This window comes from Barbus barbus (assembly GCF_936440315.1).
Source record: "Barbus barbus genome assembly, chromosome: 23".
Taxonomy (NCBI): Eukaryota; Metazoa; Chordata; class Actinopteri; order Cypriniformes; family Cyprinidae; genus Barbus; species Barbus barbus.
The window spans coordinates 22,662,525-22,688,487 of NC_136751.1; the positions used below are offsets into that span (position 1 = coordinate 22,662,525).

Below are 25,963 nucleotides of genomic sequence, written 5' to 3' on the forward strand. Positions count from 1 at the left end.
AAACACACACCGAAGCGCACACACTCTGATACTCACACAGCTGTCTTGGCAGGGTCCATTGTGCGAGCCGCCACAGTGGGGCTGTATAGCCGGTGATGGAGGGCCATGGACTCTTACTGCTGTCCTGCTTTTCTTTGCTGATTTCATGCCTCTTTTATCATTCACTCTCACACAAAACAAACAACACAGAGGATGTGTGCTATGGGAACCGCTCTCGCTTACCTCTCTGCTTCTGTTGCGCTCTTGCTTGCTCTGTGTTCTAGCAGCGGGAAATCCTTTTACCTGCTAGGGCTGCTACTAACAACTGTTTTGATAATTGATTTATTGCCTAGATTTATTGGATGAACAGTTATTTTCTTAACTTAAAATGTTATTTGACTACTTGAAATATACAAATTCTACTACCGTTGAAAAGTTTGGATGATTAAATCAGCAAGGATGCATTACATTAATAAAAAGTGATTGTAAAGAGCTTTACCTGGTTGCAATTTTTTTTAAATACTATTCATCAAAGAATCCTGAAAAAAATGTATCCTATTTTCAAAAAAAAAAAAAAGTGTGTATATATTTATTATTATTATTATTATTATTATTTATTTATTTATTTTATTTTTTTATAGATATATAGTTTTGACTACCCAGGTTCTTCTCGAGCCTCGATGTCTTTTTTTTTTTTTTGCTTATGGATTTATCGCTCTCCATAGTTGAACCTTTTTTTTGTGCGCTCTATAGTAAAGTGGAAACTATGGGTATATAATCACCTTCTCCCTGTCCAGCTAAGCACCTCTCCTCACTTCCTGCCCCTGTTCTTCTCGCTTTTATCACTTGCAAATGGCCCAATAATGTGTTTGCTCTGGCTGTGGGAAGAGTGAGGAGCTCCTCTGCAAATATTTGCGCACTCGCTGACTGCTTTGGACCACTTTCACTCTGTCCTGCAGTCTGAATTTCCAATGGTTCCACTTCAGCAGACCTGAATACGTCTGCTTTATAGGCCTTTGGACTAGATGAAAGTTTCACAAACCTCACACTTTCTCATCAAGCATTTGTTTGTGACTGAAATCACTCAAAAATCAATTAAATTTTACGGGAAAGGTCAGCTCTGGCAGGGTAGAGTTAACATTTCTTGCAGACCATTTGAATATAGGGATGTCTTTGACATAGCTTTAGTGATATGGGACATTTTTTCTGTAACAGGTGTGTGTGGACTGATCGTTCCTCAAGAGGACATGCCCTTCTGTGACTCGGGAATCTGCCCTGACATCATCATGAACCCTCATGGTTATCCCTCCAGAATGACTGTACGTCCTTTCCCATCTTAAAATTATATAGTTTATATTTGAATGAATTTACTTGTTCCAGAAATTACACTTTTGTGGTTTTATATAGAACATTTAAAGAAGCCATTAAGTAAGATTCATAATTAATATTAAACTTCAGAATTGAAAATATGCTTTGAATATTGCAGGATTTAATTCACATGCCAGCTTTCTAGAATACACTTCCATTCATAAGTTTGAGTCTAAGGTTTTTATATATATATATATATTTTTTTTTTTTGTTTGTTTTGTTTTTTTGTTTCTCTTATGCTCACCAAGAATGCACTTATTTAATAAAAATCTGTAATATTACCATTTAAAATTTACAATTTTTCTATTTTAATATATTATAAAATGCATTTTATTTCTGCGATGGCAAAGCTGAATTTTCAGCAGCCATTACTCTTGTCTTTTAGTGTCATATGATTCTTCAAAATCATGCTAATATGCTGATTTGGTGTTCAAGATGTTGAAAACAGTTTTGGGATGAATAGAATGTTCAAAAGAATGACATTTATTGGAAATGGAAATCTTGTGTAGCATTAACGCATTATAATCTCACTTTTATTAAATTTAATGCATCCTTGCTGAATAAAATTATACATTTCTTGTAATGATTTTTTATATATATATATATATATATATATATATATATATATATATATATATATATATATATATATATATATATATATATATATATATATATATATATATATATATATATATATATATATATATATATATAACTGACCCTAAACTTTTGAATGGTAGTATTTCTGGAATGGTTGCTCCTGTTTACTAGGATCATCAATGCTTTAATCTTGTGATCATATACAGTTCAGTTTATGCTAATCTCCAAATATCAGTTTTCAGAGACATTAATTCCCCCACGCTTTCTAATTTTGAACTCTGTGTTTGGGTGCACACAGCAGGCCGTCATATAGGAAATTGTTTGAACTGAGGAAAAGAGTCCTCTCAGTGACAGAGGGGTCAAAGATCTTCCGGCTCTTTCTGTGAGTGACCTCAGTAAAGGCTACTGTCGTGCAGCGGTGCGTGACCTCAACATAATGTCACACTCACATTCACCAGCTGCAGTGTTAGGAAGGGAAAACTGGGGCATCTACACTGCTCCAGGGGGAAAACAACTTTGAACTGCCTTCAAGGAGCAATTGAGCTTGTATCACATTAATGTTTAGACTGTGCATCAATCTTTGAAAACAAGCAATCAAATGAATAAAATGAGCTCTGCTTTGTTTTACTAAAGGTTGGGAAGCTGATTGAGCTATTGGCTGGTAAAGCAGGAGTGCTGGATGGACGGTTTCACTACGGCACTGCCTTCGGTGGCAGTAAAGTGAAGGACGTGTGTGAGGATCTTATCCGCTATGGATACAATTACCAGGGCAAGGATTATGTCACCTCAGGCATCACAGGGTAAAAACTGTTCTTTAGCATTACTTTTGTTCATTGACATTTATATTTCACCAATACAACTTTGCTGCACAGTTGGGTTATTAATGCTTCAGGTTACACTTTACAATAAGGTTTCATGTTAACACATTAGTTAACTACTTTAGTTAACGCGAACTAACAATGAACAATACTTCTAAAACATTTATTAATCTTAATTTTAATTTCAATTTACTAATCCATAATTAAATCAAAAGTTGTATCTGTTAACATAATTTAATGGACCAAATCTAACAAGAACCAACAAAAAACAGTTATAAAACAGTTACAAATACTACTCATTGTTAGTTAATGTTGGTTAATGCATTAACTGGGGCTGCATGATTATGGCAAAAATCATAATTGTCGATTATTCCCTTGAGATTGTAATTGCGATTATTAATAAAGATTATTTTTGAACCGATTTATGCCATTGTTTGAAGCTGCAGGTCATATTTTTATATAAAAAAGGCTGAAAACACTCTTCCTGAACTTTTATTGCTTTTCTATAGCATTGAGCCGCAAATGTCAACTATACATTGGTTTGGTTTCTTCTTTAAACAAAAAAAAGGTAAAATTATGCATGGTATAATAATGTTATACTAAAACTAAAAGAAAAAATGGTTTACTAAAGCTTTATATTTCATTTACAAATAAACAGATGAAATTTCAAATTACAGTAACATTTTACAGTACAATTTATATTATCAGGGCTCCATACTAACATTCTAGAGCAGTGGCACCAGCACCTGATTTGGTAGCATTGAACATAGCATGAAGTTTTGTCTCTTAGAAATGCACATTAGAGCAGGAGCTTGAGTTGGGATGCAGATGTACATTTGACAGTACCACTGTAAAAATCTGTAACAGCCTTATCTTTTATACATAGCCAAAAGTACGGCACCTCATTGCCATGGTAAAAAAGTAGCTTAACTATATGGTTTCTATGGTGTTTGCATTGAAAACAGTAACCTAAAGACATTGTCAATTACAAATCCACATCAACTGATAGAATAATTAACAAGATAATGTAATTATATTCCATTACTCCTTTAACATATTTTGTATATTAATAATACTCGATATGAATATCCTACTTTTCTGCCACCGTACATTGTTACTGTTAGTGTTACGTTAGTGGGTGATTTGTGGATTGAAACGTCTTCTAACATGGATCGTTGTTGTTTCTGCGTTCAGTGCTGATGAGAATAACAGCTTTAAACTAGTTTAAATTAAAGAGACGTGATTTGTTCTGGAGAACTCTTACTGGATTTCACAGCGTTGTTTAGCGCGTGATCACGTTTGGCGTTTAACATATCTATCATGCACAACAGTGTGACAACAACTATCAGTTAGACAAAATGTCTTTTATCCAGTGTGTTTGAGTTTGGTAAACCCGCGCTGCAAACACCTCTTAAGCAGACAGAATAATGCAAGTGGACATTTTTAATTGTTTATTTATTTTTGTAATCGCGACTTTGAACGATTATGTAATCGTGGCATCCATATTCGCGATTAGAAATTCGATTAATTGTGCAGCCCTAGCATTAACTCATGTATACTATTGGAACATTGTAAAGCGATATGAATAATTTTGAAATTATGTTTATATATTGCAAAAATCTAATGAGTTTTCTTCTCTATTGCACATTACTGTCATTTTTATTTTTGGTAATTGGCTCGTAGGGAACCTCTGGAAGCCTACATCTACTTCGGTCCAGTCTATTATCAGAAACTGAAGCACATGGTGCTGGATAAAATGCATGCCAGAGCACGTGGTCCGAGAGCAGTACTCACTAGGTAAGAAATGCAAATATGTGTGCTCTCTGAAATTTGATTTGTAATAATTATTCATTAGGGTAATAAATTGTTTATTATTTGGTCTTTTATTTTATTGTAATTAAAATCAAATTAAATTATTACTTTTTATTTTATTGTAATGCAGGCAGCCGACAGAGGGTCGTTCCAGGGATGGTGGTCTCCGTCTGGGAGAGATGGAACGAGACTGTCTCATTGGCTATGGAGCCAGCATGCTGCTGCTTGAGCGACTGATGATCTCCAGTGATGCTTTTGAGGTGGACGTGTGTGACCAATGTGGCTTGCTGGGATATTCAGGATGGTCAGTATAAACGATTACTGTAGTGTAATTTTTTTAAAAATGTTATTTCTGTATCAATAATAATGTAGTCATAAATGCATAAAAGGGGTTTATTAGTGAGAATTTTCTGTTTATTGCAGGTGTCATTACTGCAAGTCTTCATGTCATGTGTCGTCTCTACGAATTCCATATGCATGCAAACTGCTCTTCCAAGAACTGCAATCCATGAACATCATCCCTCGCCTCAAACTGGCTCGATACAACGAGTGAAGGCGAGAGATTACAGCAATTCGCCAAAGCTTTACACACAGAGGAGCGATACAGTATTATTAAGGACTGCATAAAACATTTGTTTGTGCCTCACTGTTGTTGTTAAACAGCTTATATCTTATTACTAAGATATTTTGTGTGTGTGTGTATATATATATATATATATATATATATATATATATATATATATATATATATATGAAGTGCCTGCTTGAATGTAGTTTATTTTTAATTTTTTTACTTGAAGGGGATGAACTTATTATTGGCATTTCCTCTAGTTTACAGTATGTATGTGTGCTGTCTGAAATATGTAGATTTATTTGTTTCAGTTTGCCTTCAGAATGGTAAGGTTTGCTTTACAATAAACAAATAAATTGTAAAGGTAAATTATGAATGTGTACATTTTTGTTTTTGTTGCATTTCATGACATTTCCTTTTTTTTTTTTTTTTTAGAGCGATGATCAGAAAGTATTGGGGGTGGAATTATTGAGCAATCCTGATGATTAATGTGACAACACTGACAGCAGAAAGGAGCTTGTTGTTACATTGACCACCTTCCCACTTTGCTGCTTTTTTTTATACACTAAATCATCCACTATTCAGAGCTTGCTCCCACCCACCAAGCAGCCGTGGAAGGCTTTGATTGGAAGAATGCATCTCACATCGGTAGAATGGACACTGACAGTGCGGCTCGCTCGCTGGTTGGGGGGGTATAAGGGTCTGAGGGTGTCTCTTTTGGCCGGCTGCACCTGTCCTAGCTAATGAGGGGCTAATGAGACTGAGAGTAGATGAACAGAAAAAGGAAGTCTTCCGAGGAGACGATGCAAAGATTCCCTTCCTCCTCCCTCCTTTCCTTCACAGCCTCCATCTTTAAAACTGTAATTAAGGAAATTTTCATTGATGTTTGCCTCTCTCGCCATCCACTTCCCAGCTTGTTAGAGGTGCTTGTTAATCCATACAGTTTCAAATGAAAGCTGGGATACTGGCCTTTAGATGAAGCTTTCAATTTATTTTGTTCTGTTTCTTTGAAGATTTGTAGTATTAGTTCTGCTTTATTTATTGTTGGCTTATTTTTAATATGAGAGGTAAACTACTGTTAAACATTTGGAGTTATGATTTTTTTAAAGAAATGAAACCGAAATGCCTTTAACCCTACTTTTTATGAATTTAACACGTCCTTGCTGAACAAAAATTCTTTTTTCTTTAAGAACACATCTTACTGACCGCAAACAATAGTGTATGTCTAGACAGAAACTGAGCCATAGCGTAGCCACTGTGGATCAAAAAACAGCTGTTGCCAACAGTGGACAATAAGCAAAGATGCTATGCTGTAACAACTTACGGCTCAGTGTTGGTTTGCTTATGGCCTCCAAAAATTGCATTGCATTAGACAATAAAATATCAAACCAATGGCATCTGCAAAGAAAATGAACTTTAACTACTTTAAAAGTTCTTAAATTCACACAGGTGAACATGCATGTCATTAAGGATATTTTACACTAACATTTGACAACCAGAAAGTGTCCAAACTCGTATAGTTCCATGTATATCTGTTGTTTTAAAACTAAAATTTTCAACTAAATGTTTTGCTCAATGATCTTTCTTTTAAATAAATGGCAGGTGGTTTGATAGTTTCTAACTCGATGTTCTAATCTTAAATTAAGTGTTTAAACACATTTTGGGGGTCACCGTACATTAGTTCTGTCCAAACCTCAAATGACAAATATCTCCAGCTGAAGTCCTGCTGCCACGCAGTGAGGAGCCTGTTGTGGCATCCTTACGCCTGCGCAGTCGATAGATGTAGGAGCGAGCGTTTCTGTGCCATCCAGCAAGTGGGGAGCAGTTCCACCATAATCCCCCTTTCTCCTGCTCACTCTCTCTTTCCCCCGTGGTTCCATTCATATTCTAATCACAGCTTTCCCTTCTGCAGTTTGTAGGCACTCCATCAGAGCCCTCCCTGCCTCAGGCTCTACACTTTTACTTCCCTCTTTTGTGGCCGCGCTCTCCTCCCAGCACACTAAAATAAGGTTGCTTCAAGGAGAGAGCAAGAAGGGGAGGGGGTTTCACCAAACTTTCTCTTTCCAGTTTTGCCAACGGCCTTAATGGGCATTTGGTGACAAAAGCATCCAAAATGACGATGGAACGCATTTGCGTGAGAGTTCGACGTTTTTTGCGTTAATTTTGAATGAATGCAACTTTGACACCACCGTTTCCAGAGCTTCGGAGTTGAAGACATCAAAAAAAGTTTTGCAATGGGCCAAAAAGTGGCCCTTGGATAGAGAACTTTAAAACTAAAGCAGTGGGGGCAGAGTGTGTGCGTGTGAGGAGAGGGTACGAAAACGTATTAAACGCTATAATGGGAGACGGGGAGGCCACAGTGCTGGGATTGCGTAGATCTAAGCCTCTTTTTTTCTGGGAAGGGAGCTTTTCTTATTCAAAACAGCCCCACAAAAGACTTCCAGTGAGCCTTGCCACATCCCCATCTGACTCGAAGCCATTCATCAGCCTGCCGAGCCTATCAATGACATGTCCCCCATCAGGGCTCCTATAAAATCAGCCCCTTTCCCATGAAACATCAGCAAACATTTTGACGGCTCTGGCTTTTACCCCGCTGGATCTCTGGAGTCTGTGACCCCCCCCCCCCCCCCACCCCACCCGCTCATACAACCCGCACCCCCACCTCCATCACCACCGCCACCCTCTCCACGGACCTCACATCTTATGCATCTCAGCGCCGGGCAGTTCTCTCGGAGAGACGGAGGGAGCTGAGGAGGGGGAGTCCTGCACGGAGCCATTTTCTCAGAGGAGCCCCTGGAACGTGCATGGGAAGAGGATGCATTGTGGGCTGCTGGAAGAGCCTGACATGGATTCCACAGGTTGGTTCCTGCTGCACCGCTGTGACTTTGGGATGCTTGGGATCTGGGCTCTTTTGGAACGCGAAACGGGCTTTGGGATTGTGTGAACTGAGATTGGCATCAGAAAAAGTTATTTAACCTTCCGTCAGGGAAGCTCTTGAATCTAGGTCACCAAGAAATAAGTTGGCATGATTTTTGGCCTCATTTTTAATTGCACAGGATGGGTGCTCTTTTGCTGAGAATATTGTTTTACACGGTTTTGGGATTACGTGAAGTGGACGGCGGTTTTACGGAGTGACCTTAAATTTAGACTAAACTCTCATAAGGTCACAGTTCTGAGTTTGTCGTCCAGTTTAAAAGTTTTATGAAAATGGTGCACCTGCTCAAGCCAGGTTTTGACTTGAGTGAAGCTGCACTCGGTACTATTAGTAAACATAAAATGGCTTCTTCTGAAGATATAAATACTGAAGACAACATTATAATTTGTACAGAATATTTAGATAAGACATGTCTTGCTCTAGTGTTTTAACCAAAGAAATAATCTTATTTACTTTTTTTTTTAAACAAATTCCATGTGACTTCAAAAAGCACTCAAGAGTTCAATTCTGTTCAATGCAATTGTTCTAGGAAGTTAATTATTGAATATTTGCTATATTTAGATGACAGTTTTTCACTCTGATACTTGATGCATGATTATGAATGATCTCAGATCAGTCTCGCCTTTAGATTGGATTTAATCCAATTATTTGGAGCTCTTAAACTGTTCACAGAGCAAATAATTCAATTACAGACTGAAAATCTGATCTCAATTGACTAAGCCAACGCTGACGGAGATGAATTAGTTTCTGAGAAAAAAAATTTGTTTGAGTTTCAAAGTAACAGCTGCAGAATAATAATAATGATACTTTTGAAATGTAAATACATAAATAATATAATGTCAGCAAAAAATGAACTAAATTGTTTAAAAAAGTAATAATAATAACCAATTGGTGGGGTTCCAAAGCATGTATTATTACTATTTTAAAAAGTCAAATAAATAGTTTAAACAGCTTGTTATTGTCTGGTGTTATGATGGTGGTATCACTTATAGTGACATTTTTAAAATGACCTTTTAAGTAAATTTAACTTGTTTATCTTTTTCTCCATCTCACTTCAGGTTTATTTTGCCTCTCAATAACTGTCACTATAAGGACAATTGGATTTCTATTTTGTAAAATAACTAAACTTTAAGAACTTTAATTAAAATAATGATAATAAATGGCCTTAACCCGGTTATAAGATACGTGTGGAATACTGTCTGGTTGTTGTTTTTTAATAGTTCTGCTTGATTGTCTCTTGATGAAAGGGATGATGAGGATTTATTAGGATTATTATGATGCATCAAAACTAGGCCTGATTCAATTTTTTTAGCTCCACCTGCAATCCCTTGAGAAATGTAGATTTCAGTCTTAATCGTTTCATCATATCACTCCTAAAAGAATATTTTAATAAAATCGAAACTGCTTCTTTCTTTACACCTGCCATTTGAGTAGTTCATTATCTGACGGCTGTCAAATAACTTATCCAACAAAAGTTTTAAATCTCATAACTTTCACTATAACTTCAGACGCCATCTGATGCATCAGCAGGCTGTTGCTTTCTCAGTCGATAGCGACTATAGCGACCGTTGCCATGGCTCGTGCGGGAAAACATGATTGACATAAGTTCGAATCGAATTATATTATAAGTGTTTCTGTTTTGTGATGTAAGGACACCAGCCGGTTTCTTGCAACAGAAATGAGAATGGCGCTAAAAAAGTTCTATTATGACGACAACGCTATGGAGGAGCGCGCGGAATCACTTGAGCGTGCGCGCGCTTCTAATTCGCCTCGGGAACAATGCAGGGTTCCTGCAGTTCTGCTGAAAACATTTCAAATAGAATCCCAGCCGCCCAAAGATTCGCACAATCGATTGTAATTGAATTGCACCGTCATTATTCTGCCCCTCAACTCTATAGACGGTGGCTGCAATAACACACAGCCACGTTTACAAATGTGTATTGCACTCACTCGACCACAAACTGACAGTTCGCGTGAACAAGAAAAATGATACGGAATTTATTTACAAATAAACAAGTACAGTTCAAAACGTTCGCAATTTTTTTCAAGTAGTGCTGGGGAAAAAAAATTATAAAAAAAAATTGAAGTTTAGAAACCACAGCGCGGTCATGCACCTGTTGCTTTTGCTGATGGGAATGAATAAAATAACCATATGATGTTGGAATTTAGGCTATGTTTAAATAAATACAAATAAAATAATAAATGAAAGCTAAATTAAACGTTTGTGGTTTTAAACAGATAACAAACAAAAAAGTTTAATCTCAGAAAAAAACAGGACGTAACAAATACTGTGAAGACAGACATTTTTATGCAATAAAAAGGCGTAATGTAGCCTATATGCATAGGCCTACATACATATATATATCTATATTTTACTTTTTCAGAGAGCTGGATTGAAAGATGTCTGAACGAAAGCGAGAGTAAGCGCTTCTCCAGCCACTCTTCTATTGGAAATATGTCCAACGACGAAAGTAAGTCTAACGAATATTTATGAATAAATTAAATGAAACTATAAACGGCATGAAACATGAACAATTATTTCAAAGGGACCCTAATGATAGTGTTATGACAGAACATGTCGAAGGATAAGAAAAAAGACTAATCTGTTCAGTAGCGTATCTATTACTTTATATATAATATATAATGCATTGTGTAATTTATTTGTTATGTCATATTCACGGGATTTATATTTATATGGTATTTATATTTAAGGGAAATTACTAATCCTGATTGTTGTGTTTTTCTTTTTATAAAAGACGAGGAGAAGGAAAACAACCGAGCATCTAAGCCACATTCGACACCTGCCACATTACAATGGTGAGTCTAATCTACACCAGAAATGCCACTTATAAATCTTTTTTTATCCTTATCACCTGACACAGTTGTTCAAAGTTTTAAACCATTGTAAAATTATCAATATATAGCATTAACTTTTTTAAGTGACACCCAATAGCAACAAAATGCTTCAGTCTGTGAAATACAATGTGTTTGAGACATATAACCATCTATATACAGTTTCAGTGATCAATTTTGTAACATGTCACATTAATACATGACTTTCAAACAAACCATGCATTTTGTAGGAAAATTCTAATCACAAAACCGCTGTTGAATTTCTCAAATGGTGTGTTTTCTGTCCTGTAGCTTGTAAATTGTCAGGATTCAACTATATCAGAAAGGCAAACAGACTACAATCTCACAGTGAAATAGTTTATTAAAGGATCAGCGAATGATACAAAATCTTGCTTTTCTATCTATGGCAAACAAATAAAACAAAACAGTCTATATGATTTTTTTCAAGCCCCTTTTTCTGACTTGTTTCTCTCATTAGAAATATTATCAAAATGATTTAAATTTGCAATTGGTCTTAAAAATATTCACACTAAACAACACTATTTAAAATTTATTTTAGAAAAAGAGTAATCATTTGAATTTGAGACATTATGTATCACTAAACACAATATATTTGCCACAGCATAAATAGAGTAAGTGCAAGAAAATTTTGCATATAAGCACTACTTGAAAATATGTTTGTAAAATAAACTACAATTTCAGGCTGGCCATGCTTGAAGATCATTCCAGTACCTATACAGTGTAACTAGATAAGGCAATGATATTTATTTTAAAACTACAGTTATGCTTCCCTCCATTGATTTATGATTCCTTAACATGTTTTCTAGACACTAGCTTTCCATGTGCATTGACCAAACTGTGTTTTCTTCAGGTTGGAGGAGAACTATGAGATCGCAGAGGGTGTTTGTATTCCTCGCAGTGCACTGTACATGCATTATTTGGACTTCTGCGAGAAACTTGATTCTCAGCCGGTCAACGCTGCAAGCTTTGGGAAGGTAATGATCTGTATTCAACCCTTCAGTGAAGAAGTCAAATATTCCGTCTTTTATGGTAGTCAAGTTTTGATGAGGTAATCATGGTAATCATCTCTCATCAAAGATCCTATAAACATGCATGTTCACGTGAAAGAGGAAGGAAAACATCTGTTACCAAAAAAAGCATGACATAATACTGGGTATCATGAAGAGCCACAGCCAGTGGTCTTTTCTTACACCTCTTCTGCAAACTCATAGCTGGACAATATAAACAATGAACATGTTCACCCTTGTTCCCACAACCCCTCAACCCACCTACTCATATAGCCGCCCCCCGACACCCTTATCCCGCTCCCCCGGGTCCTGTCGGAGGATATTGAAAAAGAGAGGGGGCCTGGATTAATGTGTAATTAAAGGAAATTTGGAAGGGTGAGATGTTGCGGAATGTTAGATCAGTGGCTGGAGCAGCGTGGGGTGTCCTTTAGGAAGGCTTCATTGATTCGGGACAAAAAAGAGAGAGAGAGCTGGACCTGCCTCCCTGTCTGCTCATTTATCAAGCCAAGCCTGACAGAAACTTCACAGAGCTTGGCCTCTTTTTTCATCCCACACAATAGAGAGCTTCACTGTTTGCAAAGTTTTCTGCACCGGGAGCTGGACCATGGAGCTCATGGACAAAAAGCAGAGAGAGAATGAGAGATTGGCGAGAAAAGAAATGTCACTGGACATGTATGAATCTAACAAGATGATTGTGAAGATATTTTTGTCGTAGTTGTAACATAACACACTGACGTCACAAAAGATGTGCCCAGAAAAGCTCAATATGTGTATTTTTTTTTTTTTTACCTGATCCAAACAGATAATAAGACAACAGTTTCCTCAGTTAACCACACGGAGACTAGGAACCAGAGGCCAGTCAAAGTAAGTTCTTTATTCGAGAACTTTTCTAGCTTTTTACATTTGTCATGTCACTTTAAATATGTTTTATCAAGTAGGTCACAGGTAGAAGCCCACAAGCAGTGTTGGGGGTAATGCATTACAACATTGTAAAAAAAACAAAAAGTTGAGCCAACTTAAAATTTTAAGGCAACCAGCTTCAGCAGATTTTTGAGTTTTCTCAACTTGTTGTTTTAAGTTTATACAACAAAAAGTTGAGAATCTCCTACAAAAATAAGTTGAGAGAACTCTGCTGATCTGGTTGCCTTAAAATTTTAAGTTGGCGCAACTTTTTTTTTTTTTTTTTTTTACAGTGAAGTAACTATGTAATCAGATTAATTTTTTTCAAGTAACTAAAGTAACGCATTACTTTTAAATTTACAACAAAATATCTGAGTTACTTTGTTTTCCATTTATTGATTGAGACCTGTGAGTAAGTGCTAAGGCGTTGTGTGCGCTGTGTAAACATGATAGTAACTGTAGTTCTAGACTAAATGTGAGCATGCATTTATTCATCTCACTTGCTCAAAAACAGATTCAGTGTTCCTAGAAATTAATAAAAACAGTTGAAATGCAAACTCAATTCTGCAAACCTGCAATAATTAAATCTCTTAAATATCACAAATGTATATTATGTATTTAATCTCAGTGCTGATCTTTGATGGTCCAATTCAACCATATGAATAAGATAACCATATGAACTAAATGATTTGAGTTTAACATCACATTTGTTTTTGTTATTGCTGAAATAAGTGTTATTTGATATTAATTAGTTTTTTATTAGCAAGCCCTGCCCAGGTGAGAAAAAGTAACACAAAAGTAATGTAACACATAACTTCCCATAACTTTTCATAACTTTTTTTGGGAGTAGCGCAATATTGTAATGCATTACTCTTAAAAGTAACTTTCCCCAACACTGCCCACAAGTGGAGTCAGTATCACTTCCAAAAACTAAAAAATTGTATATATTGCACAATTATCCCCCCCTCCACCTTTTTATCCAAAGTTCACTCAATCAAAACTGCTCACTTCTAAAGTTCATGGTGATTTTTTTTTTATATATATTTAGAATTAAAATATATATATTTATAATCTATGTAGTTACATTTTTCGTGCCAAGCAAAAAGTATAAAACTTTTGGTCATGCCTTATCACACCTATAGCACCAAATGAACAGTCAAAAAAGATGCAGTCATGAGAATCTTATTATTATGAAAACCTTTTAACTGCTTTTGTAAGACTGCTTTAGTCAGCAAACAAAGTCAAATTTTCGTTCTGCCACTCGCTCGTCCCTCTTAGGTATCACTACTATGGAATCGCTGTGAAAGAGAGCTCTCAGTACTACGATGTGATGTACTCTAAAAAGGGCGCTGCGTGGGTGAACGAGACGGGCAAGAAAGAGGTCACCAAACAGACAGTGGCGTATTCACCGCGCTCCAAGCTGGGCACTCTCCTGCCAGACTTTCCAAATGTCAAAGACTTAAATCTGCCCGCCAGTCTGCCAGAGGAGAAGGTAAACAGATCACTAAAACCTCTAACTGCTAACCTCCAACTCCAACCCCCCTCTCCCTCCTCCTGCCCCCTACCCTCCCCTCTAGATCCTGCTTTCATGTGTCAGACGGACCTTCCCTGGGCCTGGATTTAGATGAGGACCTGGAGGATTTATGTGTTGGTTCCTAGCGAACTCTTAATCTTTCGAGTAGATAATAAGATCTCACATTGCACAAAGGATGGGCACTAGCTGTCTCGCTTTAAAAAGGCGCCTGTAATTTTAAATGGTTTGTGAGTTTCTGATCTTTAAAGCCTCTTTTTATACACTGGTTTGGCAGGACCTTGTAAATAGGCATTGTTCATGAAAGCAGCTTTTTTGTTGTTTGGTATTTGTATCCTCTTTCTTTAGTGTTAGAGTCTTTGGGGGTCTTATTAATGCATGACCATGAGTCAGGAATGAATTTGGTATGACATCATTAACACTAAGTGAATTATTCTCTGTGGGAAAGTATTATGAGTCATTTAAATGAGCTTTTTTTCCTCTAAAAGGTCTCAACTTTTATCATGATGTACAGAACTCACTGCCAGAGGATACTGGATACAGTCATTCGAGCCAACTTTGATGAGGTCTGCTTTTTCTTAAAGCTTTATCATCTGGTGGCATGATGAGGGTGATTCATTCCGTCATGTTTATTTGTGTTTGTGTAATTTGTGTTTGTGTAAATGCGTAGGTCCAGAGCTTCCTGTTGCACTTTTGGCAGGGCATGCCGCCCCACATGCTTCCTGTCCTGGGCTCTTCGACAGTGGTCAATATAGTCGGTGTGTGTGACTCCATATTGTACAAGGCCATCTCAGGAGTCCTCATGCCCACCGTCCTACAGGCTCTGCCTGACAGGTGAGTCCCATTCCTGCCTATTTTGATTTTGTTAAAAACATAATTTATACACCTGCAGTTTTGAAAAGTTAAAAGTTATCATTCAGAACTACATGCAGTCCATTTTAATTCCTCAATTTGTCATAATTCCAAGTAAAATGGGATATTTAATAAGAAAATTTATTAATTATGACAGGATTTGATTCTGGATTGAGAAAAGCTGTACCTATATTAAATGATTAGAAATGAGAGAATTTGACCAAATAAGAGGGCTTTGTGACATTAGCTGAACATTAAGGTCAAGTTAAATCACATATTAATATAATTTTTGGTAACACTATAGTATAGGGACCAATTCTCGGTATTAACTAGTTGCTTATTAGCATGCTTATTATTCAAATATTGGCTGTTTATTAGTACTTATAAAACACATAATCTGCATAACCATATTCTATATCCCTAATCCTACCCAATACCTAAATTAGCAACTACCTTACTAATTATTAATAAGCAGCGAATTAGGACTTTATTGAAGGAAAAGTTGTAGTTAATGTTATGTTAATAGCGAGAATTGGACCTTAAAATAAAGTGTGACCAGATTTTTATGTGCATATATGGATATTTCACATTCAACATAATCAGTATTGCCTCATTACAAACAACTGTGTGAAATTAGCCCTACTGTTGGTAAAAGCCGCATCTTTATTTTCAGTAATCACTGGGATCAGCTCATATATACGCAATGCTTAATAGACATTCTAGAATCACATACAGTTTCTTCATATCAAATTAACATCCTCATGCCAGAGTCCTTAAATAGGTTTTCAAATTGGATTTATTGTATTTCAACTTGCTACTCTCCATGAAGATAGATAAGGAAGTTGGTATAGCGTTAAAACACCAACCAACCAATCAGCTTTGGTTAAATTAACTTTTCTCTTCAAGCTAAATAAATACCTTAAATACTATTGCCATTGGGATCATTGCTAGCATTATCTGCGTTTCATACTTTTGCGTCAGTGTAATTAACTTACCAGAAGATTTCCTGTCAATGACGCATGACTCTTATTTGAATTACCCCAGACAAAAGGTCAAAAATTCACTGCATCAGAGCTTCCTTTGTACTTAAGTGTAATGTACTACATGATGTCCTTGTTTTTGTGTTTTGAATAATGTAGCCTGACTCAGGTGATCCGGAAGTTTGCCAAGCAGCTGGACGAGTGGCTGAAGGTGGCGTTACATGACCTGCCTGAGAACTTGCGCAACATAAAGTTTGAATGTATGTGCAAATATATACTCTTAAAAACATCCAAATGAATTTAGCTGGCATTCTAAAGCCATTTCTGAACAAATATGTTTTATTCTCAGTGTCAAGAAGATTTTCCCAGATACTTAAACGACAAACATCATTAAACCATCTCTGTCAGGTATACAGCAATTTTATCTCATATTCTCGTTCATGTTTACACAAATGTTTACAATCAGGCATAGTGCAGGGTGAAATTTGATTATTATATACTTGCTCTTGCAGGCTTCTCGAACCGTGATCCACAGTGCAGACATCACCTTTCAGATGCTTGAGGACTGGAGGAACGTAGACCTTAACAGCATCACTAAACAGACTCTTTATACAATGGAAGACTCCAGAGAGGACCAGAGGAGGCTTATCATCCAATGTAAGATTTCAAAGAAAAAGTATTTGATAAGACCTAGCCGGTTTCGTTCAGAATGATTTATTAGTGTTTCTGTGCTTCACTAGTTTAGTGCAGTGTGTTATTGCAGCAGAGTCACATGCAGCGTTGTGTTAAAAGCCCTGCTGGTTTATGATTCGGATTTCACACAGTAGCTGTCAACCAGCGCTGAATCATTCCCACGACCATGAGAGTCGAGCTTTAACCACAGACACTGAGAGGTTAACCCTCACAGTTTGACACCCTGAGGAGCATTTCAAATTCATTTCAGCGTCAACCTCTCACATGACTGATCAGGTCAAAGTTCAAAGATTCTGTCTTGTCATCCTCAAAAGAGGATTCTGAGCTCCTCTCTCTCTACATTTCATAGAGAGATCTCAAGTCTGTGCCAGTAACATTTTTCAATTAGGTATAAGCAACTTTTGCAAACTGATATTGTGAAATGAATGCTTCAAAGAAAGAATTGTATTAATTTTGGTTGCTTATGATTTCTTCTTCCTACTCAGATATATCGTTAATCTGTCTGTTTTCTGTTGTTTTTCAAAGTGTATCAACAATTTGACAGATTGTTGGAGGACCAGTCGCCCATTGAAGCGTACATCGAGTGGCTGGACTCTATGGTAGAGAGATGTGTCGTGAGGGTAAGTGTACAGGCCTTGAAATTCTTATAATGCTTAATTTACACTTAACTTTTTCAATTTATATGTATATATGTGAATATGTGTGTGTGTGTGTGTGTGTGTGTATATATATATATATATATATATATATATATATATATATATATATATATATGTACATGTATATGTGTGTGTATATATGATGCATGTATTTTTATTTATTTATATATATATATATATATATATATATATATATATTAATTTTGTAGAAACTATGCTACTGTTTTATACTAGTAGGAACAGCATTTCTTTGAAATATTACTTTTTTTCAGTCCTTGCTGAAAAAAAAAACTGACTATTTACCATATAAAATTTTTTTAATCATTTTGTATAGTCATTTTTATTATTCAAACTATTTTATTTATTCATTATAGAGATGTTTAGAATATCAAGGTTTTTCATAGCCCTTTTCAAGCACTATTTATATGTTCTTCAAATCCAAACTAAATCTGCAGGTGTCCAACCCATGCAATTCTAAATGCCGTCACAAAATACTTCGTGATGCAATTCCTCAACTTAATAATGTCTTCATGGCCCCTTTTCGTGCCCATTATAGTCCAGATATGGGCTTGTAAATCTGGTTTCCATGGAAACTTCAACTACCTACCAGACAATAGTTCAATGGGAGGGTGTTTCCTTAGGGGCAAATCAAATAGTTGACTTGTTGACATGTTTTTCGTTCTTGGGGGTTAGACCCAAAGGTTAAGGCCCCTGTGCCCTCCCCCAGGCTTTTCTCATGGTAATACTCCATTTAGGTGGCGGGGAAGAGACCCGGATGCCTGAAGAGGGTAGCTCAGCAGTTCCTGCTCATGTGGTCGTGTTTTGGGACCAGAGTTATCCGGGATATGACGCTACATAGCGCACCCAGCTTCGGTGAGTCAGGCTGTACTGTTTTGTCACCAGCATCCTATTAAGGAGAGTAGATATAAATCTTCTTTTAACTCATTTGATTTAGTTAACTAAAAGTTTCTCAATCCACAACACAAAGTGTCATTTTTTAACTAAGATGGCTGCTTTGCTAACTCTTGGCTTACACCACCTAGCTGTCTATGGCAAAGTAACTGAAAGAAGGGCCATAAAAGAGGTAAAGGCCCCCCTCCCTGTCAGCTCTGTCTGTGAATATCAAAGGCACAGCTGGTTGCAGTGTTTTGATAATGCAGCTCTCTGTACAAAACAGCTAATTAACAAAGGCTAACCCCCACCAAGTCTTTCCCCCTTCTTCCCATTTTATCACCGGGCAGTATTGCATCCAGTCCGTTGAATAGCCGCAATGTTTATTATGCACATAGTGGCTGGAGTTGCTAACACAATGCGAGGATTGTGCCATGCTCCTTATGAATTCTTTCCCCCATCTCATTCAGAACATGGACTCAAAGCATCATATGCTTCAGTAACTCTGTAGTGTTATGGTTGGACCACTAGCTTGGTTCTGATTTGGTTTTGAGCTTTTACCATTTAAATGTGCTTCAGTATATCAGCTAGATTCCATTTGAATTGCATTTGATTGCTAATACTGTATGGTAATATTCCACAAAGCCTTCATTTATTACTTGGACAGGTGATTTGAATTGGCAGAATACATAAACTTTTTATGGTAAATGGGGCTATTTTTTGTGCTTATAGGCTCATTCCATTTGATCCACCTCATGTTTGATGACTACGTACTATATCTGCTTGAGTCTTTGCACTGCCAAGAGAGAGCCAATGAACTGATGAGGGCTATGAAAGGAGAGGGGACACCAGGTGAGATCCATTTGATACAAGCAATAGAGCTAATCGCTCATAGCATCAGTTTGGAGACCAACAGCTGCTGGTTTTTAAAAACAAAGTTAAAGCTTATAAAGCCTATATTAAATTTGATACAAAAATGTCTAAGGCCTATAAATTATCAGCATGATCTAAACAAAACTCTCAATGTTGAACACAATCTACTACATAACTTCTACCATCTGCTTGATAGTTCATACTTCTTTAGGAAGTAAAAGGCCTTTTAGTATAATTAGTATGAATTGCCTCCTTGTTTTGCCCCTACAGTAAAAACTACTTTGTAAAAATAGCATTTAAATATCATTGTGCAGTGTGAATTGGCCTTAGGACAAAAAGTTTTGGGAGATAATGAGTGACAACTGATATTTATATTAAATTTTATGTAAGTGGTCTGCTATACTGTTCTCATTAATTTAATTTCATTGAACTTTTTGGCCATATATATATATCAGAAGCTGCACCAAATTGCATATTTTTGCAAATGTTTGAATAACAATGAGGTGTTTTTCCTCTTATGAGCTCCATATTCTCCTATATCATACTTTATGAGCCATAAAAGACACAAAAACACCTATGCAAATTATGAGATATGTATGACTATTAAAGACCAGCGTGAAAGTTATCATAGTTAGGCTTGGTTTAGTGCTGATCTGTCTGGTGGAATAGGTTGTGCAGCATTGTGTTTCTAGCTAAACTGGTTGACCAGGAATGTCACATCTGGTTAAGATAGTTATGACGTCTGCTGGAGCACACCAGCATCCAAAACATGTGGTGATTGCAGTAGAGAAAATCACAAAGTTTTCAAAATCACTTTAACACTTTGACTTTTAACACTCTGACTTTTGTTTTGTACTACTATAGCAGATTCTGGGGAAGAGCTGATGCTCCTGGGTTCCACCCCCACATCTACGTCACCTGGACCCTACTCTCCCGCCAAGTCTGTTCACTCGGTGGGTGTACCAGCAGTGGGTTCCCCCAATTCAGCCCAGTCTCCAGAGTACACCAGCATATCAGCTACCACAGGTAAATAGTGTAAAACTGACTCTAGACTGATTCTAAAACTTAAATCTTACATCGTAGCCTCACATTCAATGGCACAATTGGCACGGCTCCATTCCATGCATCCATTAAAACTGTATCAGATCATTTAATTAACAAGCCAAACACGTTTCTCTGTATATGTATGTCTGTGTATGTGCCAGGAGCTGTTCAGTCATATACCTGGTCCCTTACATACACAGTGACAACCTCAGGTGGCAGCCCACCCGAGCCCGGATCCCAGATTTCCTGCATGAGAGGCGGACCCCCTCTACATGGCTCCTCATCTGCTCACAGGATGCCAGTTTACCCACATCGAGATGAGAATGGGTGAGTCCCCAAATTCATTAGACATTAAATGATGTGCTAAATATGACATAACAGTGTGGATTATGAAATGTTTTTAGAGATTTGCACTCATGTATGTTTTTTTTCTAGGTATACTGGCAGCTATAATTACAGCAGCTACGCAAACCAGCACCATCATGCTATTCAGAGTCAGTACTCCAGTTTAACCCACGAACCAGGACTGCCCACCCCTCTGCACTATTCCTCATACCACCGTACCTCCGCACAGGTTAGGCCCCTCCCACCAAAACGATAAAATCATACAGTATTATTTTAATATGATACTTATTATTCACAAGCTCTGAACTATTTAGAAAACACATTTTTATAGAATATAGTTTCACATTTTTCTTTCATTTTCACAATACTTGGTCTGATAAAAGGTTTAATGTCAGTTAAAATCACATTTATGATCAATCATAATTGTGACAAGTCAGAAACTGGCATAATTTTGAAATAAAGTCAAAATTATGACAGACTTTTTGTCAGTTGACTGTCATTTCAACTTTTTATCTCATAATTATGACTCATAGTAGTCAAAATTATGACATACTAAGCCACAATTATGTGATATGAAGTCAAAGTGAGAAAGTAAGTCATAATTATTTTCATTATTTTAAATTCATAACATTTTATCTCATAATTATTATAGTGTTATAGTAGTATATCATAATTATGCCTTTTTTAATCTTAAGATTTATCTCAGAGTATCATGTTGACTGTTTTTATGTCATAATTATGATTTACCAAAGTATGATTTTTTCCTGTGAGGCAGAAATAGGCTTCTATATGCATTAATTTGTATTTGCAACCAATTTTAGTGATTTGTGAATTATGGTTACAGTTTTTACTTTTAATTTTGTTTTGACTGGACTTGATTTTATCCACTGATTTTATCTTAAACCTAAAAGGAAAGTTGTTTCAGAAGAAAGTCACTTTTGATTCGACAAAAGCAAACTATTTTTTTCAAAGATGAATCATGAACAATGAGGCCAGGAGCAAACGTTAAGAAAGTAAACCTAATAACAGATGGAAATGGTTGTGTATTGCCCAGTATTTAGAACGGAAGTGTATTCCATCCTTGTCTTTTACAGGGTTTGTAACTGAGAGACGAATACGTTTGTGAATGTGGATCGTGCTTGATGTATTACAGTAATTAGCATCTGAAATGTTCTGGTAACTGTTATCCACAGAGGTTTATGGATAGAGAATACTTGCTTACCTCAGCACACGCTAGGGTAATAGGCTGAACTCCTGATCAGAAATACAGGTAATTTAGCATATGTATTTAAAGCCTATTCACTTCTGAATGAGAACAAAGATGAAAAAGCCCAGTTAATTGTCTTTGTTAAATCTCTTGAGATCCCTAGGGTTAAAGTTTATTGTAAAAGCACTTGCTAAATCTCAAAATGCTGCCATTACTTTAGCATGAATCACCCAAAACAACATTTTCCATGCAGATTTTTTAAAAACTTTGAATGCTGGTTTGGAAAAGCCTTGTTAAGAAGTTGAAATTCCCTTGACAAGGTTATTTAGGGTTTATGTAGTGCTTGGAATGTTTGAATATTTGAAATTTGAAGGATGCGAGTATTATATATTTTAAGTTCAAACGGTATGTAGTTTGAATAATTGCATAGTTTCAAGAGAGTTGAAGTTTGAAAGCTATGTGGTCGCTAGAGTGTTCTTGATTCTAGATAACAGATTTAAAAAAAAAATTTAAAAACATGTTTATGGGCTATTTGATTGTGCCAAGTTTGGTGGATGTGGCCTGAAAGCTCTAGGAGGCGATACAGAAATATTCGCATAGGTTTACTGAATTGTGGACATGCATAATGGTTTTTCAGTGTGTGAAATGTTCATTTTAGTATGCAGGCAGGTGTATACAAAATTTTCATGCTGCATGCTACTAGCTCAGAGTGAATAGTTGAATGCTAAGTAGTCTGTATAGTACTTGAGATAGAGAGAGTGTGAACGGTTGAATTAAACTGTTTGGTTGTGGATAGAGAGGCAGGGGTCTGCGTCACATATATTGAAAGTCAAAGCGGGTGTGATGGTAATTTCCTGTCAAGAGCTCTCTGGCCCGGCCTGCCTTTGTAATGGGGGATCAGCTGGGTCTCAGAGTTTCTCCTCCACACAGCGGATGCAAACTCTGAAAGGTGGACCATCTAGAGCCAAGAGACCCCCCCCCCCCCCCCCCCATACACACACACACACTCAATATCTACTCAATGACCGCCTCAGACAGCACAACTAGCGGCCGGAGATCCAGATGGAAAAGCGTTTATTAAAATATTGTTATTCAATGGTCTCTTTTCTCTGCATGAACGAAAGGTCACCAAGCAACACATCTCGGTCTCTGACCCCGCCTGACCTTTTTCCATGCCACAGCCATTCATAAAAGCTCTGACTGTAGACAGTTTCTATTTAGAGAGCACTTATAGATTTTTACTTCCACTTATTTTCCGTCAACTTAAAATGGATACAATGTCCGTGCTTTGTTTGAGAGGGCTACTCTGAAGGAGGCAATGGAGAGGAGACAAATGAAGATTATGCTGACTTCCCCTGAGTGAACAGAGTGTTTTATATAGATACATATCTTGAGCTGACATGCACAGTTTTGCTTTTGGTTACACACGGAAACAAAAATACCTTTTTGGGTGTCTTTAAGAAAAAGGCCTTTTTCCGTTGTGCATGCAGAACAGATGTTTAAATTATGCTAAATTGTTTGCCACTTCTAGTTAGAAAATTGTTAGATTAGTCTTGCATCATCATTTTAACATTTTAAAAAAGCACAAAAAAAAAAGTGATTGAATGCATGCACTGTAAAAACAAACAAACAGGCACGATATATTAATATGAAGGCATTTTTTAATTGAAATGTCTATTAAAATTAATAGATAATATCCTGGCAGAAAATTACCAGTTCCTTTTTTGTTTTTAGTTTTTATGTATTTATTTATTTGTTTTTGTTTAATTATAGTGTAACATAGGGGAATTTCTAATCTATCTAATTGTAATTATCTAATTAATAATAATAATAATGATGACAGCAAAATTAACAAACAACAAAAATATTGATAATAATTAGTAGTAGTAGTATTATGGCATTTCTTTATTTTTGAATCATGATATAATAATAGCAAAAGATAAACAACAACAACAATAGTAATTGAAATTATAATATTATTATTCTTTGTCTTCCAATTTTTATATATCTTAAATTAAACATAAAGAGATTCGATACTACTAATACTACTAAATTCATTATATTATAATTATTATTATTAATATTTTTGTTGATTGTTATTATATAATAAAAAAAATGAAGAAATTGCATATTATTGCTACTTTTAATGTATTCTTATTATTATTTATTTTTGTTTGGTATTTTTTATTACTTTTATTGTTATTTTCACTATTATTTATAATATTATTAAAATCTTTTTCATCAAATATCATCATATTTTTGCTGTTTTATTAGAATTATTTTTATTGATACAGTAATTTGACTGTGGTTAAGGGTGTTTTAGGCACTCCACTTTGCATTGCAAAAACACTCTTTATGCATGGCCTCAAAAAAATGGCTTATGGCTTTATTAACATAAAGAAAGAAGATGAGATTTGCTTAGAAAATGCACCACATGAACCACGTCTCTGATATTTTGCAATAGTCCTCATGCATGTCTCTCTGTTTTATAGTATCCACAGATGTCCAGAATGGAGTCCTGTTTGATGAGCGGGTCTCCGCTTCTACACTCGAGCGCGGTGACCCCCCGATGGCCGGATGTGCCCTCGGCCAACAGCTGTTATTCCAGCCCCGCTGTCCACACGTCACGCTACTCCGCTGGAGACATGTACTCCCCTCTCGCCCCACGCAGGAACTCTGAATATGAGCATGCGCAACATTTTCCAGGATTCGCCTATATTAACGGTGAAGCCACGACTGGGTGGGCAAAATGATGTACCCTTCTGAGAGTCTCTTTCCAAGAGACGATGTCTGCAAATAAGCTGTGCGCAAAGCTGGACAGATAAACCCGCAGCAGCCCATATTTAACATAATTACAGAGAATGTATTTGAGTGGGAATGACACTGTGTCAGAGATGTTTGTATTGGTGTGGTCAGTGTTTACAGTGCAAGCTGCCAATTAAACTCTTTTTGAATCGCAATCATTGTGAGAGTGCATAAAAGGCAGTGTCCCAGTTGTGCCTTTCCCTGCCTGTTTATCATTTATCTCTCATGAGCATTATAGACCACTCACTCATTTACTGTGAAAACATAAATATGTTCGCATCTCACAGTGTTCTGTTTCCACAGACTGGGTGTTTGACGTCAAACAGTGATGTTAACCACACCACTTTTTTTTTTGTTTGTTTTGTTTGCTTGTCAGCATCAACGTATGCTACTTTCCTAGCATAAACATAACACATTCTCAGCAACAGGAGGAAATGCCTTAATATTTTATCTCAGAATGCCCTCTTGGTCAGCTGCCAGAATACTTGTGTCATAGGAGTTCAAACAAATAAGGGCCACTTATATCAGTACTTGTTGCATGCAAATGTGAAAGTAAGATTTCTCATTTTACACAAATGCAGAATTACCCCCAATGTGAGGCTGGGGAATATTAGAAATCTTTTCTGTAGCTTTGTAACATTGTGTCCCTTTGCATTGCTTATCTGTGTTTGAACTGTATATCCAGTTTTGTATGATTTTAGGAACCGAAAAGTGTTAACCTAGGTTTGTGTTCTTGAATGCACTCAAAGGTACTGTGGACCTATTACCCTATGGGTAGGAATAAAAAGGAAAGAATATGAAAATGTAACATTTATTATCTTTAGTCACTTTCTCTTGTAAATAAAAGCACTCAGTAACTTCTGTGGTGACAGCTGTTACCATGTAAATGATATATGTGGATTTATTTGTTGCCACATAAAGATTTTTTAAAACCCAGTTCATATGTATTCTTATTTGTGTTTGAATGTCTATATGTTTGGAATATACAGTACATATTAAGAATTTCATTGTGCATAATATATATACAGCAATAAAGCATTGACAGGACTAACATGGACAGGTATTGAGCTAATTAGGGCCCAAGCCAGTAAGGCGCAGGGCCCTATTGTTCTTCTAAGGATTATTATTTATTAGGGCCCAAGCCAGTAAGGCGCAGGGCCCTATTGTTCTTCTAAGGATTATTAGGGCCCAAGCCAGTAAGGCGCAGGGCCCTATT

The 25,963-nt window shown here is 36.5% G+C and overlaps 2 protein-coding genes across 2 annotated transcripts in view; both read left to right on the forward strand.

Moving 5' to 3' along the window:
* The window catches only part of LOC306842819 (DNA-directed RNA polymerase III subunit RPC2-like), a 22,828-nt gene extending 16,120 nt beyond the window's left edge, over window positions 1-6,708 (forward strand). Inside the window, exons 24-29 of the mRNA XM_079373909.1 lie at window positions 1,195-1,298; window positions 2,584-2,750; window positions 4,452-4,565; window positions 4,711-4,884; window positions 5,004-5,135; window positions 5,587-6,708. Of these exons, the coding sequence (XP_079230035.1) occupies window positions 1,195-1,298; window positions 2,584-2,750; window positions 4,452-4,565; window positions 4,711-4,884; window positions 5,004-5,133 (689 nt within the window). The 3' untranslated portion in view covers window positions 5,134-5,135; window positions 5,587-6,708. The remainder of the gene's footprint in view (window positions 1-1,194; window positions 1,299-2,583; window positions 2,751-4,451; window positions 4,566-4,710; window positions 4,885-5,003; window positions 5,136-5,586) is intronic.
* LOC306842824 (transcription factor RFX4) lies at window positions 6,681-25,686 on the forward strand. Its single transcript, XM_079373917.1, has 18 exons — window positions 6,681-8,009; window positions 10,471-10,557; window positions 10,843-10,903; window positions 11,811-11,934; window positions 12,770-12,831; window positions 14,146-14,359; window positions 14,887-14,964; window positions 15,069-15,232; window positions 16,390-16,490; window positions 16,580-16,638; window positions 16,743-16,887; window positions 17,449-17,543; window positions 18,338-18,455; window positions 19,206-19,325; window positions 20,211-20,372; window positions 20,552-20,717; window positions 20,826-20,964; window positions 24,435-25,686. Exons 1-18 carry the CDS (start codon window positions 7,967-7,969, stop codon window positions 24,693-24,695), a joined length of 2,199 nt encoding a protein of 732 aa, XP_079230043.1. The 5' UTR covers window positions 6,681-7,966; the 3' UTR covers window positions 24,696-25,686.
* The last annotated feature ends 277 nt before the right edge of the window (window positions 25,687-25,963 follow it).

What these genes read in the sequence shown, in the direction of transcription:
- LOC306842824 (XM_079373917.1), top strand. Translation starts at nt 7,967, where the DNA reads ATGCATTGTGGGCTGCTGGAAGAGCCTGACATGGATTCCACAG. An exon ending in ACGCTGCAAGCTTTGGGAAG is followed by an intron (nt 11,935 to 12,769) that starts GTAATGATCTGT and finishes TGATCCAAACAG; the next exon opens with ATAATAAGACAACAGTTTCC. An exon ending in ACATAGCGCACCCAGCTTCG is followed by an intron (nt 18,456 to 19,205) that starts GTGAGTCAGGCT and finishes TTGTGCTTATAG; the next exon opens with GCTCATTCCATTTGATCCAC.